This window comes from Hippoglossus hippoglossus, chromosome 21 (assembly GCF_009819705.1).
Source record: "Hippoglossus hippoglossus isolate fHipHip1 chromosome 21, fHipHip1.pri, whole genome shotgun sequence".
In the NCBI taxonomy this organism is placed as follows: Eukaryota; Metazoa; Chordata; class Actinopteri; order Pleuronectiformes; family Pleuronectidae; genus Hippoglossus; species Hippoglossus hippoglossus.
This window is the reverse complement of record NC_047171.1, coordinates 14850626-14870277: the sequence shown is the minus strand read 5'-3', so window position 1 is coordinate 14870277 and position 19652 is coordinate 14850626. Positions and strand designations below refer to the sequence as shown.

Here is a 19652-nt window from a genome sequence, read left to right as displayed (position 1 = left end):
ACTTTTCTGCTTCAACTTTAAGGATTTATATTTCCCGACAGTGGAGTATAGCCGCCGTGGTCATGCTGGGACCAGCTCACTCTCTCAGCTGCAGACTCCAGCAGCAACATTCGCCTCATTACTGTACAGTAGCTCCTCGTGAGCTCATCGGCTCTGTTTATCTGCCCATCACCCTCATCTTATGTTACCAGATTTATTATTCATTCGACTGAGTTGCATGGATATGTGGAATACTTCTCCGATTAATAATTGAGTTCTGCTGTGTTCACCCCTCGGCGGGGGCCTGCGTTGTAGTGGGGAGATAAAAGGGGCCCTTTGAAGGCTTAGACACAGATCTGGCACTTGGAGCCCCTGAGCTCTTTGGAAGCAGAAGAGAGAAATTACAGGGAACCGGGAAATCGGGAAAAAATAAACAAGATATGTTTAGCTGGATCTGATGGAGTGGGGAGGTGGCATGTAAAACAAGAAATGGGACATGGAAAGCAGGTAGAGAACAAGACCTCAGCAGTGTTCGATAAATCATGGCTGGAAGCGGGCCTCAGAAGTGCCGCCACCGCCGGACTGCTGTCTATTGTCTGCGTGTTGGGCAGACAGTGATATATTATCTGAGCCGGTGTACTGTAAAGGTTCTCTTTCGTCTGCGGGAGACGGTCCACAGGCCGCGGCTGTTTTGGATCACAGAGACAATGAGTGAGAGTTTAATCATGGTTCGGTTAACCTGTCCCTTCTCCCTGTCACACAAACCAGATGTCCAGAGACTCCAGCTCTCCAGGCCATCTGTATTTCTCTATGTTTACAGTAGTGGAATGCAGGTTGTCGGAGTCAAAGCCAGGGGTCATCCCTCAGCATGGCAGTGACACACACACACCGCAGACCAACGTCGCAAACAAGAGACGAAGCTGGACGGGGATTCTGGGTGCTCTGCAACGGTGTGGTTCCCCCAGCCGCGCTCGATCCCCCTCAGCATCACTCAGCTCCTGGAGTCCAGGCCAGCCTCGCAAAAAGCTCTGGGCTACCTCCATCTTCCCCCCTCGCTCTCTCTCACTCTGATTCAGCAGTTGGTGTCTCACCAGGCCTCTCCTTCAGCCAGCGTTTGCATTCTTGACTCTAAGATGTGGAGTTTGGCTTGGGCGATGACATATATTAGTAACATAACATAGACCAGTGAATGGGACTTGACAGGTTACCCTGAGAGCATGGCTTTCAAGGTTTCCATATTTCCACTCCGGTATTAACAGAAGGGTTGGGGGAATGGACACCGCTGGGACAGGCATTCCTATAGGCTTTAACCCCTTGCGGTGCAGCAACCCGCGGACGTTTCTGTTCCCTATGACATCAGGTCTTGTAAAACAACGTGGGCTGCTTCGGCGCTAATGCAAGGGCGAGGATCTATTAAATGCAGCTGTCAATAAACCCCATCGCATTGGCTCCATCTCTTTCTGTTTATTATTCTTGACTAAACGGTGGCTCCGCTCTACCAAGCCGTGTGCAGCTTTACACCAACTCGCCCGGCACTCACATTACCATGCGTTCACAGAGACACATTGTTTCACTGATTTCATTTACACCATCTGATCCCACATTTATAAAAGGAATCCTTTGCTGTTTTGAGTAACTGAGAATCAGTCATAACACTTTGTTACGGCGTACATTAGTCATAGTGATTGATGGGCATAATGGGGTGCTAATTAGATTCTACCAAAGGGGTAAATCGATACAGTGGCGCGCATACCTCCTCGGTTCTTCCAGTAGACACGGACCTGCAGCTGGCCATCTTGGTAGAAGGGCGTGCCCACCTCCAGAGGGCCGGAGGGGCGTTTGGCCAGGGTTGAACCAAGGGGGGATATCTCCTCCTTCTTTGACTTGAGCACCGATTTTACTGGGAAGAGAAAAGGAGAAATGTTGGCTGCTGTAGCTAAGACACGGTGACTGTGTTGTGGCAAACTCCACGGCATGGTAACAAAAACACACAATTCGCTCTTTGTGAAATCACAGTTACAGCACGTTCTTTATATGCACAGATCTGGTGTGATTTGCTGGGTACACACAGCACTGACACTGCCAAGGTGAGAGGTTCAAGTCCCCCCAGGGCCGCACGCGCTTAAAACGTACACAAATGTAGCACTGGCTCGGTCTGTGCTTCCTAAGCGTGCAGCAGCTCTCCGCATGAATGCAGATGTGTTGTCAATGTACCTTGGCTATTCCTGCTTTCTGGAACCTTCAGAGTGATTGTTTGCCCGAAGACTGTAATCTGGCAAAATTCTGCTCTCAAGAAAAACAAAGAAAATTGGAATCCGCTACGTTGGTTCAGCCAATCCCATACGGGTCTGCAATCACAAATTTGCAGCCTCATCCAGGTTTTTGTCTGATTTCAGGAAGTGCATGACCCTGCATTTGACTCATAATTGCACCTACTGCGCTTGGCTGTCACTCATCCTGAGAGGAGCCTTAATCAAAACTAAAGTGCTTTGGCTTAACGTATTCTGCAAATGACATGTGCATACTGTAGTTTTGGAATAACAGGACTGTCTGTCTGCAGCCACGTTAGCAGCTCTGAGGCCATGCAGCCACATGCTTTGAGCTAAATTGCTGATGTCTGTGTTAGCATGCTTGCCCTGGCAATGCTAACATGCTAGTGTTGACCACTTTTTATTAGCATGCTAGCAATAGCACTAAATGCTAAGTGCAGCTGGGACTGATGGAAAAGTCATAGGTTTAGGGGTGTGGGGTGATTGATAAGCTTGTGGGCCCTGGTAGATGGAGATGAGATATACAGTTCTTGTTACACACAAGTGCTGTTGGACTCTCTTTTTCTCAGGAAGTTTGACGTTAATAACAAATATGTTGCTTCTATTTTGGGTAAAATTATGGGTCAGAATGTTTGTGGAAAATGAGCAACACCAGCCTTTTGGCTTACAACCCAAAGAGGTCCACCAGGACACTGGCAACACAGCATGGGGAAGTGGACTGCTGAATTCAAACATGGCATAGGGAGCCTGGAAGATGACCCCTGTCCTGGAAGCACTGTTCTCATCTAGGTTCTGGGTTTTCTAAAGTTTACTACATTTAATCATTGATCAATCACCCTTTATATTTGTTCATAAACCAAAGTACTGGCTAAAGTTTCCTCAGGAGTTGTACATTGACAAGCCTAACAGTTACCAACTTCAGGTCTGACGCTCTGTCCTGTGTGCTTTCGCCATAAAGCTCAAAATCCATCCACACCCCATGTGACCCTAATGACTCACACAATAGCAGGGTAGGTCACCTTGAACAGTGGACCGCACAACTCACTAGGTGGAGGTTTCAATAACCTGCAGAAGTTGGTCAGAGTAAGGGTTCAATATTTGAGGAAAGTTCCTACAAGTCAGTTATAAATAAAGAAGCCTCTTGAATTAGAGGTAAAAGGTTTTCAAGAAGTCCAGTTGCCTATGTTCACTTGTGCAACTCCTGAAGATACCATGACCTGGATAACTAAGAATCTTCACAGATACTGGACAAAGTGAAATTTTGACATTATGACCCTAGAGGAAAATCAGGGGATCAAAATGATTAAAAAACTGACATAAAGGACACTAATGCCTCCACCTCAAATCATCGCAATCCATGGTTGTCAAGACCTTTCCTTTAAAAGCCACAAATGGCAGTGTTACAAGTCAAAGTCAGGGGATCCCCCCAAATGTTGAGGATTCATCTTGTGGGAACCACAAATGTCTGCACAAATATTTAAAGCGAATCTGTCCAATATTGGTTGAAATATTTCAGTCTGGATGAATTAACTGCCTGACAAAGATTGTTAAAAACAAGTTTGACAGCTGAACGAACAGAATATTAGCACCAGTGTTTACCTGACTCATTATTCTGGCCGGTGCTGAAGTGGAGAGAAGCCTTGGAGCTCTTCAGCCGCACCTGTCCCCAGTACGTGACAGCCTGCAGCTCCACAGTGTAGCTGTTGTTCTGTTGAAGTCCCTCCAGATCCACCCAGCTCTGAGCCTGCGACAACAGAAAACACTGGGATGTTGGCGTGTGTGTATGTTACCACACTGTCACTCGAGCCTCCCTTCTGAGCCCCGTCACTGTCCAACTCATAGTTCCAGCTCTCAGCCCGGGCCAACTCGGGCCTGTGGGAAAGCCTCGCTTATTGAGAACACATGTGGTGCTGAGGAAGGCACCGTGGCGAAGAGATAGCCTTCAGGGCCTCGTGAGGGAGCCATGTTATCAGAGCCTCCCAGGGCTTCCTCGCTGTGTTTGACTTGCAGCATTCCACCATCAGCGTGAGCTTGATGAGTTCTTGTTATTGACTGTGCGTGTTTTGACATTCCTCTGCCAGCCGGCTGCTTTTAAACCCCCAAGGTGCCAAAGTGGAAACCAGTAGTACATGTATCAATAGGTGTCTGGTGTCTCCCACCTCTATCTCCCCAGAGCTACATCTGCAACGCATTTCAAAAACTAATTCAGGAGAAGACTTTATAGAGGTGTGTGTGCACTGTCTAGACAATATGTCTTTCAGCTCCGCTCTCTAATGAAATACTACTCACAGATACCAAGCCACAGGTATGTGCCATTAGGTCACATGTTACTGGATATATTGTGGCTTCCAAAACTTTTAAACACCAATTTTATTCAGCTATTTGAGTAATAATGATTTATCTTTAAAGGTCAATTTGATGTAAATGTGTTTCTATGACTGCTTCAATCTGAGATAGTGCAAATATAATTGTGTTGTTTTTTTAATGGAAAAACAGAAAACCTTATTTACAGTACTATCAAAATGTTGTTCTGTGAGATTAGGAGTCAGGAAGAATAACTTTGTAAGCTCTTAACTTGCCTGTTTGTTTGAGCATTACCAAACCAAATTACTGTGTATTTATCCTTCCTAGGTGATCCCAAGTGTTAGGGGGGGGCTTAGCCTGTGTGACGTCCTGGACAAAAGACCCTGAAAGCTCTTCTTTCTGGCCAGAGAAAATACTTGAGAATGTTTCAATATCCAAACTAAACTGTTCCGAGGGATAATGACAATAGGAATCAAGAAGAGGAACATTTTTCTTGGATGTTATTCAGCTTTTCTATCCTGTTTTACCGAGTCTCCACTTGGCTTAAATACACTGTATCAAGTAGAAGATAATAGGTTGGGGATTGTGTGTGTACTTATACTTATCACCACTTGACTCTAAAATTACAGAGATTTATGTTTATAAGAAACATATAAAAAAATAAACCAATACCGTTTAAAAAAAAAAAAACTGGTGAATTACACAAGCAAAAACTGAGTAAGGGAAAAGGAAAGTGCCAAAATACCAAATGAAAAATATGAAGAATACAAGGCGAGATATTTAAGAAACGCAAATACACAAATCATAAGTTACCACTATAAAAAAGGACTACTTAACACGCTGAATTTATTTTCTTCTAAAGCTTGACAGTGCATTTAAGGGTTCTTTCATTGGTATAAGTGATCAAAACCATGGACACCACACTGAATCAAAAGCGAGAAAAGAACACATCGCTAAGACAGGGTGAGAAGATTACCCCATTGGTGGTCTTTCTCCTCTTCTTCTTGGACGGCACCATGGACTTGGTGGCCACGGTCCAGCTCCAGAACACTTTGTAGTGGTGTACGGGGATGTCGGGCTCCTCCGGCAGGGTCCAGTTGAGCCGAGCCGTCACCAGGCCCTCGTCGCCCAGCGTCACGTTGGTGATACGCAGGCTGGTGGGGCCGGGAGGGGCGGACGGATCTGAGGATAAAGCAGCAACAAAGAAATATTTTTGTACATCTGTGGACATTTAGGGAGGAAGGCTAGGAGGGTCTCTGGTTCTTGTACATGACAAATCCTGGGCCAAGGCGGTTTCCTTTGCGAGTACAATTTCAGGTTGAGTGTATTACAGGGTAAAGATACCTTTCACCACTCGTGGGTTTATATTGCCGTTGAGGAGGGGGGAGCGGTGTGACACTGTGTACACTAATTAGTCCTCCATTGACAATCTGACGTGAGATGTTATGACAGGTGTCATGTCACGTCCATGACAGCGTTCAACAGGACGGCGAGCGCAGGTCAGGGGTTAACAAACACATGCTGCTCACTTTGGCTCCGCGCTCAGCATTCCTGTACGCTAACTGTGTGTGTGTGTGTGTGTGTGTGTGTGTGTGTGTGTGTGTGTGTGTGTGTGTGTAAGTAAAGCTGGTTCTGAGCCACTACGTATGTGCTGCGACCCAGCTGCTGGTTGCAGGAGGACAGGCAGGGCCACATGCCAGACACCAGACCGGAGGGAATAGGCCTGTAATGAGAAAATGAGTCACGCCACAGCCCAGTTGGCTCGCCTCTCCCCGTGCCCTCTTCCACCTGAAACACATTTAATCCAGTCCAATAACACAAATTGGACACATCGGGCTCTACATACCAGCTGACGTTGGCCGCGCAAGATAAATAAGCGTACGACTTTTACAAATGGGCCCTTTAAGTATAGTAGTGCAAAATTGCAATCAGATGATATGGCCGGGCTATATAAATAACAATGGTATGACCAAAAATGGCCAGGAGCTCATCAAGTCCATGACAGCTCCCATCAATCTATCAGCGGTCTGGCACTGATTGGTCTGATTGGAGATCAGTTTCCATCCCGATAGCAGAATCCTTCTCCCCACCTGGTATCTGGATCTGCCTGCCAGCCATCCACAAAACTCTGGGGAGCGAACGTATGACGAAGGATTGACAGGACAGGTCAACATGTGCACGTACACACATACCGAACTCTATACTTTCAGTATTTGGCACAGATTTTAAGTATTTGGCAGAACAAGGTTCATGTTTAAGATCTCTGCCAGAGTTTCAGTAGTAAACATCTTTATCTTAATTTCTTAGTTTCTTGCAGCCTGGTGAAAAAATGTACAGTGTTCCATGTGCTTGTGAATTGAAAGCTGCTACCTCAGCCATTTCATTTGTCCATGTTGCACGAATGGTTCTGCCTCTGATGTGAAGAAAAAAAAAAGCTCTGTATCTGATGCAATCTAGACAAAATATCATATTCACAAACCTGTAATCCCTAGGGAACCACATGACAGTTGGCCATAACTTTAACAAATGCCATCTGTGAGACAACACGTGTATTTAGCGTCATTTAACACTGAAAATACAGGGAAGGCAAGCTGAGTGGTAACACGGGATGGCATCAGAGCTCATTTCACTAATCTGTGGCAAAGATCTGAAGCCTGCCTCGGTCACGTCACCCCCTCTCGAAGCAAGACAACACTTGCATTCATTTGAAACCTGCAATATCCTGACTAATTCAGACATATTACATTTTATATGAGTGTAAAGAGGGGGAAACCCCTTCCTTTGAAGACATAACTGAAGATCTGGTTGCACCACGGGGAAGAAATGCTCTGCTCACCCAGTCGCTCCTCGTTACTTGCATTCTACTCGGCATTGACAAGAATTTTTCTATTTAGCACAGTGAGTAAATGTGTGGAAATGTGTGGGGATGAAATAATTATTCACAATTTAGCTGTGATAAAGTCATAAATGTGTATTTGGCTTTACCATAATCAGTTAGCCTCAGGTAAACAGAGCAGTGGGGGTGAACAGCTTAGACGTGGAGCACACAAAAAGGTTGACAAGTCCTCTGTTCATGCTTAAAATATGTGTTTCAGGTCTCTAAAGAGGTTCAAAGTGAGCCAGGGGAATAAAAACTGACATTTCTGAACAACAAAATGCTAAATAAGCTCGGGTAAAATGCAAATGTATTATTCACCACCCACATTTAAGTTTGTATTGTCAGATAAGACGTCAGATCAGGTCTAAAAATGCTTTCCCAAAGGCTCCACCTGTTCCAAGGTCTTAACCATAACAAATGGAGGGCAGTGGGTGTCAAACAGGATCTTACACACAAAGTAAGGCCACACACACACACACACACACACACACACACACGTGCATATGTACATAGCACACACAGACCTCTGGAGGAGCGGAAGTGTTTGCTGGGCGCAGTGAAGCCGCGGGTCCCATGGACATTGACTGCAGCCACTCTGAACTGGTACCATCTGCTGGCTCTGATGTCGGCCAGTTGGACGCGCTCCTCTGTGGTCTGAGGGGACAGATGGGGAGGAGAGCAAACCACAGGGGTCAGGGTTCATGCAGGGTCACAGCCCCACGTGAGTGGGCTTCCACATCAGTCATCTGTGTGTTTCTCTTTGCCAGGACTTTCAAAGACACTGCGACTGTGAGGAATGTGCAACCGTGTGCAACAGTCTGTCAGTGCGGTGCAGCACTTTCACAGCTGTAGCATGTGGCCCTGTTGCTGTGATACAACTCTGATCAAAAGACTGACACATTTTGATGGGATTTAAAGATAAAAACATTACTCTTACTGCTATGCTACAGTGTTTTACATGTAGATTCCTACCTGTGCCACCGTGTCCCACTCTGTGGCATCGTCCTCGCTGGGATGGATGCCATAGTTCCAGCGGCGCTGCACCACATAGAGGACTGGCTCCACGGATATGTTAAACTTGGACGACCAGCGGATTTCCAGCTGACCCGACGGCTGCTCCGAAAACACCAGCTCCTTCCTCGGCTTCAGTGGAACTCCTAAAAGTGCAGACGAGGAAGAGGACAGTTACCACCGTGCGAAAAATTACAGGTGAACTACGACGTGAAATTTGTTGTTTTCCTGTCAAGTGTGAATGCAAGGTGGAAAGATAAATGACAGCATCCGTGTAGCGCAGATACAGGTTTGAAAAATGAGACATGACCTCACCGCGATAGATTTAATACATGCTGTGGGTCAACAGCATCATCACCCTACTGTGACAGATTGTGATATTTCATGGCCGGAGCGATGTATTTTATTAGCCGTGCTTCTTAGTAATGATACACATAGTTTGCATTCAGGTATGTGAGATTGCATACATAACGTCTCTCTCTTTACCTTCTTGCACACACAAAATACACAAGTGCAAACACATGCACATATATGCTTCGTTCATTTGCATCGTTGCACTCCAGCTTCAGCCTTTTCAGTCGAGGTCGGCGTGGCCATGTGCAATAAATTAGAGATTTATTAAGTGCAGGATCGGGCCAAACACTCAGCCAAGTCAGGCCCGACTCTCTCATGTGAATTTATTGCAGTGGAGACGTAGTGAGTTGTTGATTGAGCGTCGGGTACAGTGATAATGAGATGGAGATTGGAAAAGTGAGTTTAGAAGTACAGGAGGAGGCTGAATACATCCCACAATTCTCAATAAATCGCCTCACACTTCAGACAATTACGCCGGACCACTGTCGGCGCCGAGCAGCCCCCCGCCGCTCCGTGTTTATAAACTGCACCAATGCCGATCAAGGCTACTGCACAGCATGTGGGTAAACATCATCAGGACTGCGTTTTGTATGCAGGGCACTTCAGCTCCTTATATCTCCATTCAGTCTCCGTACACAGCGTGTGAAAGTGATTGATTGACACATACAAGATCCTGGAAGATGGAGGAGGGTCCTTCAGCCACATGCATATGGAGTCAGTGCTTTGTTGTGTCCCGCTGATAACAGCTTTCTGCATACTAACAGCTGGGGGTCATTGTACTGCGGTTTCACAGCTCTGCAGCAAAGTGTGTGAGTGCGCGCGAACAGACGCTTCTCTGCGCAATAACGGACGACCAAGGTAACCGCAGCATTCCTCTTCCCCCTCTGTCTTAACTCATCTTCCCACAGAGTCACACAAGTTCCCCTGCAACAACACAAATCACACGCACACACGCACACGCACAGCCCCTCTCTTCCGCAATATGTGGCAGGGAAAAGAACACACTTTCTCTCAGCTCGCCCTTTCCAAGGAAAGCTTTCGGGGTGAGGCTCAGTCCAAGAATCATACAGGGCTCATTCTTCAATGGCCACACGTTTACTCCCAGCCATGATGTAACTGCTGCTGAGGCACGATCGCGAGCGTGGCGTCCATTCATCTCTTAATCACGCCAACAATTACACTCCAGGAATATAATTTTCAATACTCACGCACATACTGTCATATAACCGCTGTTCTAATTACAGTGGTTGAGGTAAACACTACAAATAGCGCTTAAGGTAAACGGCGGATGGCTGACGGACTAATTAACTGACTTGTTGTGACAGTGTGAATATTGTTGAATTGAATTTCCCGACAGACGTTTTTTTCACATATTTTTTGTTTTAACTACCTCCTACAGCCACCACCACCCCGGGTTCATTGTTTTCCATTGCTTTCACAATAAAGTGCAGAATTGTGCAGAAAACATTTGTGAGAAGTTAAGTTTGCATCACATGTGGCACTTTTTCTTCCAAGGAATGGAGAGAAAGATGTGAAAATGAAAGACATGCGAGAGCCTAATATAATAATGATACATGCACATCTTTTCTGTGGCTCACCTCCACAAACACATCTTTGAGACGACATTACCGAGCAGTGGATGATGGGTAACAGCGTCTCTTCTATTGATTCTATTGAAGCTCTGCAACAAAATAAAAGCCCTGTGGGGTCCTGATCACTGCAGTTTCTCTCCATCAGGGACACATGCACATGGGCCCGGGCACCCCAACCTGAACACGCACACACACACACACACTCACACACATCTGAGAGTCATCTCAGTGGGGGAAACGCTCCATTTCTCTCCGCTTGTGTTTGCTAATGGCTTCCAGCATCACAGCTCATCACGGCGAAGGCTACATACACACTTGGTGCACACATAGAAACAATTTCCCTCTTCAAACCATGAGCAACTAATTAGACCTTTAACACCGAGGACTGGGACAGGAATTCCATCTGGACTTTCACCAACACACTCGACGTGATTCAGTGTGAACGCAGCGCTGACGGCGACCCGTCATGAGCTCAAGGTTTGGACTAAATCGGCGAGTAGAGGCTGCTTGATTTGAAGGTCTCGTGGCGCCGAGAATGGTTTGCATTGAGTGGGTGAATTGAAATTTTCAAGGTTACGCCCGCTTTCATCTTCCCCTCGATTAACGTGCTGTTCACCTTTAGAGCGTGGCATCCACCGTGACCTCCCTCGGGATCGCTCCAAATCTAACGTACAGTAAATACCAGCATGCTCTTCTGAGTGTATGCGCTCAAATCCAACAAATCGCATACTCTTGCCTCTGTCTGATAATTACAGTGTGCACAGTGAAACATGCTAGGACTCACTGCAGTGTGTTTCAGAGGCGTGCAGCAGCTACAGTTTATCACTGTTGCACTTCAAAGCTCGATTTAGACTCAGTGCTCTCACTTCAGCATCTCCTCGACTTTGTTATGGCCCCGGGCGGCCAGCAATTGTGTGCTGATAGTGTATGTAATGCAGTTCCAAGCTCCCATCTCCAAGTTCAGGGGCACTCGGTTCTCTCACATAATGACTCGGCACCCTCAGACCGTCAGGCCGCCCTGGGCAGCGGCTATTAAACAGTTTTACTGGAGCAAAGATTCTTGAATACATCTGTGTCTGTGAAACTCTCGAGCTTATCCGGCAAATTCGAGACAGAGGATGTAATCAGATTTAAAACAGAAACAGCACTAGAGCGCTGTGTGGGTGAAGCGCAACACAGAAAGAAGGGATTCATTATGCTAAGCAGGTTGTTAAAAATTGTGCAAGACAATCGGCAATCTACGTCACTGCGATTTTAAATTAACATTTGATCGATTGGTTCAATGCTATTTATGAATATTATGCAAACTGCAAAACTTAATCACGTTAAAATCGTGACGTTTGTGTTGGACCATCACCAGACATTAAACATCATTTATTCAACGGGGAAAAACAGAGAGGGAGGTGTATCCAGTATTCAGATGGCAAACTGTGTTCATCTAATCCCTCCTGAAGACAGAACGGGGCAATGATTCATTAAAAAGATGATTTGTTTGGGTCTAGCAATCAGACACTTTTTACGTCACTGTCATCCAACATTTATGACATAGGCTATCTTAATGTTTACTAAGTAACCACACAGTAGGGCTCAGCAATTAACTGAAAATGTATCGAAATTGACATTTATAACCTCTAACTGACTTAATCTTGCTCATGGCAGTTAACTCGGTTAATTATTTCCCCAATGCGTGCATTCACGAACTGTTGGGTTTCTGCTATACGTTCATTTTGTGCTCACTTGTTACTACACGCAAGACATGCACAGCCGGGACATCAGGGTTCAAGTGACTAAATACATGTGTGAAGAGCAACAGAGACGATCACATCATCATCATCACGCATAAAATAATTGTTCATCAATCGTAATCGAGGTAAAAGTCTGAAATAACTGTGCTATTGATTTGAAGTCATATCGCTCAGCCCTACCACACAGTAACGACGACTTCATTCTCAAAACAGTATAACTTTAAAGAAGATTTTATTGGGGCAGAAAGGTTTTACTGTTACACAATAAAAATGTTGAGTCTAATCGCCCTTGAGCATTACCTTTGTAGAGGTTTTTGGGCAGCTGGCAGGTGTGGCCGCAGCCGTTCGAGCAGCACTTTTTCACACCCGAACATTCTCCATCCTCCTCGCAGCTCTCCACGCAGGCTGCTGCGAAGCCGCTGGCCTTCTCCGGGGCGGGACAGTCGCCCTGCTTCACGCCCTCTACCGACTTCAGGAACTCGCAGCTCGTGAGACACTCGTAGTGCTTCTTGGGAAAGAGAGGCTGAGGAGTAGGGGGGAACGGTGACAAGAAGGAGGAGGAGGCGGAGGTGGAGGGAGGAAGGAAGGAAAAATACATGTCAGATGCTTTTTAAGACCAACCTGCCTGGCTGCAAACAGGCAGCTCTGTGAGCTAACAGGGATTGTCCTATTTACATTTCAGCTCATGACTCACTGGAGCGGTGAGCACATTGAGCAGCTTTGATTTATCCTCCTAGAAAGAGTGTGTGTGTGTGTGTGTGTGTCGTTACAGTGCAAAAAGAGTTACTTCACACTCCTAAAGTTTCCCCCTTATTGAATTTTTCCACTAAGTCTGAGAGGCTCAAACACTCTCGAGTCTGAGGCAACCACGGTATTTGTGGCAGTGACATACCTCACATAAATCCTGGCACTGGTTTTCCTTCAGGTCCCAGGATTCCTTGCAGGGCTCCAGGCACTGTGAAAAGGAGAAGGGTGTCAGTTCTTCAAAGAGCCAGCCACATGAAAGGGCCACTGCAGCGGAGATGGTGCTCTCGGAGCTGGAGCGCTGGCTGCCTGACAGGCACCTCACTCAGCCACTTCCCCCTCCACGTCCACAACAACCACTCACACTTTTGTTTTGTTTCAGATGCCCCCCCCCTTACCGTCACGAACCATCCTCTACAAAAGCAAACACGGGGCACAGTGGTTGTCCATTATGAGCAGACAGGTACACACTTGCCTCCCTGTGTCTAGAAACCTATTGATGCTTTGCTTTTGCGTGGTGTGGGCCCTGAGATTCCTGCTCCATGCCTCAACACTACTATCCTCCAACGCTCTCCATGCCTCATTCTCATCCTGCCACTTCTCCTGCTCATGTCTGGGCCTGATACACTCTGGCACCGGCACTAAACACCCTTCTCTTAACCACGCCGAACAGAGAGCGTTTAATAAATGATACACTTGGTTTAATGTTCTTGGGATTCCCTTTTTTTCAAACACGTGGAACAGATTTACTGAATGCTTGGCACAGGCCCGGGATGAAAGAAAGCCCTCAGTGTGAGTGCAGCTCGGAGTCATTTCGCCAAACATAATGGGATGATAAAAAATTTTGAATGAAAGTTTTACCAATCGAGTCGAACTCCGCTCGCTTTAAATGCAGGAGCTCACCCTGAACGAATCAAATTCAACAAAAAGCCGGCATAATGTAACACAAAAAGTCCATGCATGTCCAATAGAATCAGGCATAGCTCTGCCACAGGAAAAGGGGAATGTGTCGGGATGGGGCTGAAATGAGCCGGGGTCTCGTGCGCTCCTGTTGCTGGCCACTGAGAGCGGGGTGCGAAAGAGAAGAGCAAGTTCACTCAAACAGACAAACCGCTGCCAGGCTGCTTCTGTGCTGCGATGGGAGCAGCCAAAACCACACCAACCAGAGACCTGCCAAAGTCACTTATTCAGCTTTGTTTCTTTTAGACTCCTGCACCAGCTACAGCACTGAGGCTACATCCGCACGACTACGTTTTAATTTGAAAACACATAAATTCTGCTACAGATGCGCCAGGTGTCCACACTACCGCAGAGTTTAAGAGCCGATAAAACAGAGAAGTTTGCAAACGCTGCAGGCCCCGGTTTAGGGTACATTCACACATATGCTAAAGCAAAATAGCAAACAATTTTACAGGTCACCAAAGTTGAGCTGAAGTTCGCCTCTGAAACATTTGCGAATGTGTGAATGGGCCCTTAGTGAAGGACTGCATTTTAGTCTGGACGCACAGAAACAGAGAATAGTTGGAAATGATGACGAATCCGCTCATAATCGCTCCCTGATTGGGTCATGACTCTGCTGATTCATCATTCTGTCTTTGCATCAACTGCTTACATGCCAAAGAAACAAGAACTTATTCAAGCTTCTCGTTCTCGAGTTTTCAGGAGTGTCAGTATGGACAGAGATTGATCGTTTTATTTTGAAAAACGTAGTAGTATGGATGTAGCCAATAAGACAAGTACATTTAGAGCACATTCATCTCCATTCATTGTCTGGTACAGTCCAAAATGTTGCTCAGTGAGAGGTGGAGACAAGGATAGAGCCGATATGGAGATCAGGCATCAGAGGAGCGGCGGATTTGGCCAGAAGAATAAAAAAAAAATATTATCAGAAGAATCTGTCGTGTTATGCAAGGTGGAGTGGTTAAATGAGGGCGCCTACTGTGGAGTGTGTTCAACACAGAGCTGATGTAAGAAATTTCACATCTCAGTCAGGGGGCCAGAGCTGTATTTATGACTCTTTAATTCACTCATTAGACAGCTCTGTCATTATTATGCCATTGCCAGTGAAAAGTTTATTTGCTTTTTATGGAGTGCAGTGGACGGCCGCATGATGAAACATAAACCTTGCTTCTGGAGGAACATGCTGCAATCACGACCGTAACACACGCCTGCCAGAGGCCAATTACACTCGGCTTATTCAGCTCGCTGCCGCTGCCCAGCCTCGTCTCCGGCAGCCGAGATCCCTGTGTGGACTCGGTGTTGAGTGTTTAACAGTCGGCTCAGAGAAGGGAGGGGGAGGAGGTTGGGAAAAGGGTATTTGCTTAATTACTTCGCGGCAGTATAGATATCACCACGGTGTGATAAAAAGTGAGGTGTCGGAGGACAAAATCAGACACCTCGGAGGGGGGGGCACGTGGCTGTGAGAGATTAGAGCTCCGATAGAGACTAATGTAGTTTCTACCGAGCTGATCAGGTGAAACCGCTGCAACACCTCGGAGATTTAAGATGACATACGAGCTCAATGTCCAAGTCGCGCCTCGTCGTATAGAGGGTCTCTCCAGTTTCATCATCATCTGCTATTAATAATATTGGGACCTCACATCATTAATTATGTTCTCAGTTGTGTCCACCCAGAGTAAAAGCTTGCGACGCAGATGGGCAGTAGCAGTAACCTCAGCACTGCGGCCTCACAAGAGCACCGTGCAGAAGCAACGAGGACTTGAGGCAGTAACTGTGCCGTGCACCAGTGTCTAAAGGACACTGCCAGTAGACGCACATGTTAAAGCCCCCAAATCCCTTCTACAAATCACTGAACATACACACATAAGCCCGGGGATCAAGCTCATTTTACTCATTGAAAGATCTTGTGTGCGCGGACTGAATGCATTCCATTGGCTTTCCCTGAGGATGAGTCTCTTTCTGGTTCAACACAATCACAACTGCACAAGTGAAAATAGAACCGTCGTTACCTCGAGATGCTGGGGCTTGCGTGCCAACCGGCATGAATTAACACAGCACACTGCGTACCAGGGATATTACAACACAGATCAGTACGCTGGCTGTGTGTGTTAGGTGTCGTCTCACCCTCCCGGTCCCAGATTCTGGGGGAGGAAGTTCCAAACTGGCACGAAACTGCTTGAGGAGCAGTTGAAAAAAAATACTATCAGGAGAGTTGCTTTTGCTAAACGATCGGATATTTCGTAAGCGGCACTCTTAAGAAAACTCTGAGCATTTCTGTCGAGGCAGTGATAGTTCCCTGCAGGTGTGCTGAAAACTGACAATCTGTCATCGTCTCTCCCGAGCCACACCCACAACCTGACATTTAGGCAGGGAAGAGGAGGGCCGACGACAGATGTCTTGCCAAAGCAAATAGGACGACTGGATATAATTACAAAGGTGCTCTCATCAATCAAATCCCTGATTCTTATTTACACAGTTTGGCGCTCCGTTTAAAACCGAAGCATCGATGCTGCCAGAGACGTGACCAGGAAAGGGCGATGGCATACTTTCTAAAAGCTTTTCTGCAATTTTATGTACACATGCAGATACACACCCTTATCATCCAGAATCATGAACCTTTTTTTAAAAACCTGACATTAGCCTTTGGCAAGCTATAATTATACCAATTAGGAGCTAATTGCGAGAAACTAAGAAAAGCAAAACCACTTCCAAACCATACAACTTACTGCACGAGTAAATTGTACAACATTTTTTAAATAATCAATGGGAACAAGTGAGGGGACATCTGCAGCATAACAGTGAATATTGGTGGTTTAAAGCCCTCTAGCATTTGCACATCTATGTTAGTAAAGCGTTTTTTAGACATTAACGCCACAAAATGGCCAGAAAATTTGCCTTTCAGAGAGAATACAGAAGAAGATTGTGAGTTCTGCTGCAGAAATCTGTTTTTTCTTCACAGCACATCTGACACTGACGTTGGCCCTTCTCATCAAAAGGTCTTGGATCTCTTTGTCTTTCCAAGTTGACGTCGCGTCTGCATCACCTCATTTTTAACCTGAGATATGTGTATTTTTGTGTTTTTTCACTTTTGTGTCCGTTGCGCGTTAGAAACATCATCAACAAGCCCAATCGCTTGCTGTGAATTCTGTATTCTCGCATGGGCTCACTTACACATTTTCCTGGGGGTCTGGCAGGAAAAGGTCCGGAACAACTGACTCTGACATTTGCGCTCTCACGTGCAGCCCCTTTGGAATATTACGGAGAAAATGTTCGGACTTCACTTCAAGTCTGAAAGCAGCTTATCTGACTTCCAAGAACTAGGCAGGGAAACACACCCACCCTGGAACAGAGGTAGAGAAAGTGGAGTAGAGAACATAATTGAGCTGGACAGTGTATCGGCAGGGTTTGGGTGCCAATGTCTGGGTCTCCCTCAAGCGAATCTCCCATGCTGGTAACACAGCTACCATCTGTTTTAATAGCATAATGCATATAATTATCCTCCGTGATGTTAACATATTTCTTGGCAAATTCCACCTTAAAAAAGACTCAAATTCTTTTGCTCTGTGATATAAACAAGCAGCATAAGGGTCGTTTCTATGGCCTTGGATCTGTTAGTCTCAACAAAAAGCGGCTGATTTCCCCTTTGTCCTCTTATCTTCCAGCCCAATAGTGACACATTCTGCATGGGTAAGTAGGAACATCCATAGCACTCTTTCACTCCCCATTTCACGCCGTAATAAAACGCAGCAGTTGTTACTCTGGGGCACCCTGAAAGGCATTCTGTGGGGGCCGATGAGAGAGTCGCGGGCTGAATGGCGGCCAACGCCACAGCCCATCTTCAGTTTGTCATGGCTGGGGACGGGGCTTCGGGGGGGGTGAAGCTGGGGGAGGAAGAGGGAAGTGGTGGTGGGGGGGGGGGGGGAGTTTCTGTGCATAAAACGGCCTTCCTCCATCATAGGAGCGTGGTTATTTCAGCCTATCGTAAAAAAAGGCTAACTGCCTCCGAGTGAGTGGTTGCAACAACATAAACTATGAAAAAGTGCGTAGATAAAATGTCATGCGATTGTTATTCTTTTAGTTAATGAAGCATGAAGTGCTACCAGTCAGGATCCCCCCCGGGCTCAATAATACACACTGTGTACAAAATAAAAGACAGGGCCGTAATTCATGCTGATAACAGATGACATTACCCCATATTGCCCAGACATATTTCTACAGTCACGGGCAGATGTGTGAGACGTCTATGACTGATACTCTTATTTTGTAAATGAAATTTTGACAGACACAAAACATGTGGGTACCTGTGCTTTTCCCCTGCATCTACGCAGTCTGCTGAAACGTGGCCGTCCCTAGTGCGTTCTCTCCCTCATTCCCACAAGCTCAAGAGATGACATCTGGGAGCTCAAATTCATCGATGGCGGCCCTGATGGGGGGGCGTTAAGCTCGAGCGGTGCCAACAGATATTTACAAGGTGCCTTTGCTGGCCCTCGAGACGGAGCCGCAGCTTTCGCCTCCTCTGGGAGACAGATATGAAGGGATCTGTGTTGTTGATCACACACATTGTAAATCTCCCACCCCCCAATCTCATTGAGTTATGGCGACTTTCTGCTGCCCTGGCGCTTTTCGCACTCCCGGTGACTGGACTCAATTATTCCAGCTGCTCTCTGCTCAGATCTATCGACCCATCCGGGAGGGAGTCGTTTCGGGCTCCGCTCCCTTCTCTATTAAAACAGGCACTTACTCCCAGTATTCACTCTCTATTTCACTTTTGTTCAGGCCATCGTCGCCGCTCGACATCCAAAGTTTCTCCTCGCCTCTTATCTCCTCTACGCTCCCATTTCTTCAACCCTGCCTCTCATTCCCTCCCTCACTGTCAGACCTTGTCTTCTCTAATCCAGATCAATTTTGAAACTCATCTTTTCCCTCTATTTTGGCTTTCTGTCTGCGCTAAGCCGGCGTGTTCATGCTCAGAGAGTGGACGCTTTCCAAAACTCCTTCCAAAGTAGATACATTTGAAAACAGCGGGCTCATGTTGCAGCGTGGACAAAGAATGAGCTTTTGTAATCATGTGATAAATCTTTCACAAACACAGCCAAGGCGCTTTCGCTCGCCAGCAGTGTTATGCGGCCATGTTTCTGTGGTTTCCCCAACGTCTTCCTGTGACCCCCGTGTGTGGTCACAGCTGATAGAAAACCAATGCAACACAGGTGATGCCACTGACACATGTTTTGTCGACTGTAAGACTAAATCAGCGCAGACGTGTGTTTAATATAATATGACAATCACAGACTCAGAGTCTCAATGGATGTTTTGCAGACAGGATTTGAGTTCACTGTTTTCATGCAAGAAATTCGAATTTAGTCGGAGTGAAAGAAAAGGTGGAGCTGAGTTACTAAAGCAAACATCAGTACCACCACGACCGACTGTACGGAAGCGATCACACCCCACACACACACATCTGATGTTTTATCAAACAAGATTTTTTCCCCGGTGCTGGCTCTCATCTTTTGTTCTGATGATTCAACAGGGAGAGTTTCATGTCTCTTTGAAGTTCTGCCACCGCTCCCATACACAGTCTGCCCAAAATAAACACTTCAGTTACACAACACAGGGAATTTATAACCTTCAAATCAAACTCATTTGTTCCTCTAGACTGTTTTGTGCATTTGATATAGCAGAATTATTATTATTGATTATGTGTTAATATATATATATGTCATATATAATAGATTTTAACACAACACAAAAGTATGTCAGTGACCGTGAGGTGTGTTTGGGCCTTATGAGACATAAAATAAAACACAGAGGAAGTACG

At 46.1% G+C, this 19652-nt stretch overlaps 1 protein-coding gene across 1 annotated transcript in view; it reads right to left on the bottom strand.

The window, feature by feature from the left end:
* The window catches only part of LOC117755092 (anosmin-1), a 43382-nt gene that overhangs the window by 6994 nt on the left and 16736 nt on the right, over positions 1-19652 (bottom strand). Inside the window, exons 3-9 of the mRNA XM_034574606.1 lie at positions 13026-13088; positions 12434-12656; positions 8404-8588; positions 7956-8085; positions 5530-5735; positions 3849-3993; positions 1733-1879 (exon numbers count right to left, since the gene is read on the bottom strand). Of these exons, the coding sequence (XP_034430497.1) occupies positions 1733-1879; positions 3849-3993; positions 5530-5735; positions 7956-8085; positions 8404-8588; positions 12434-12656; positions 13026-13088 (1099 nt within the window). The remainder of the gene's footprint in view (positions 1-1732; positions 1880-3848; positions 3994-5529; positions 5736-7955; positions 8086-8403; positions 8589-12433; positions 12657-13025; positions 13089-19652) is intronic.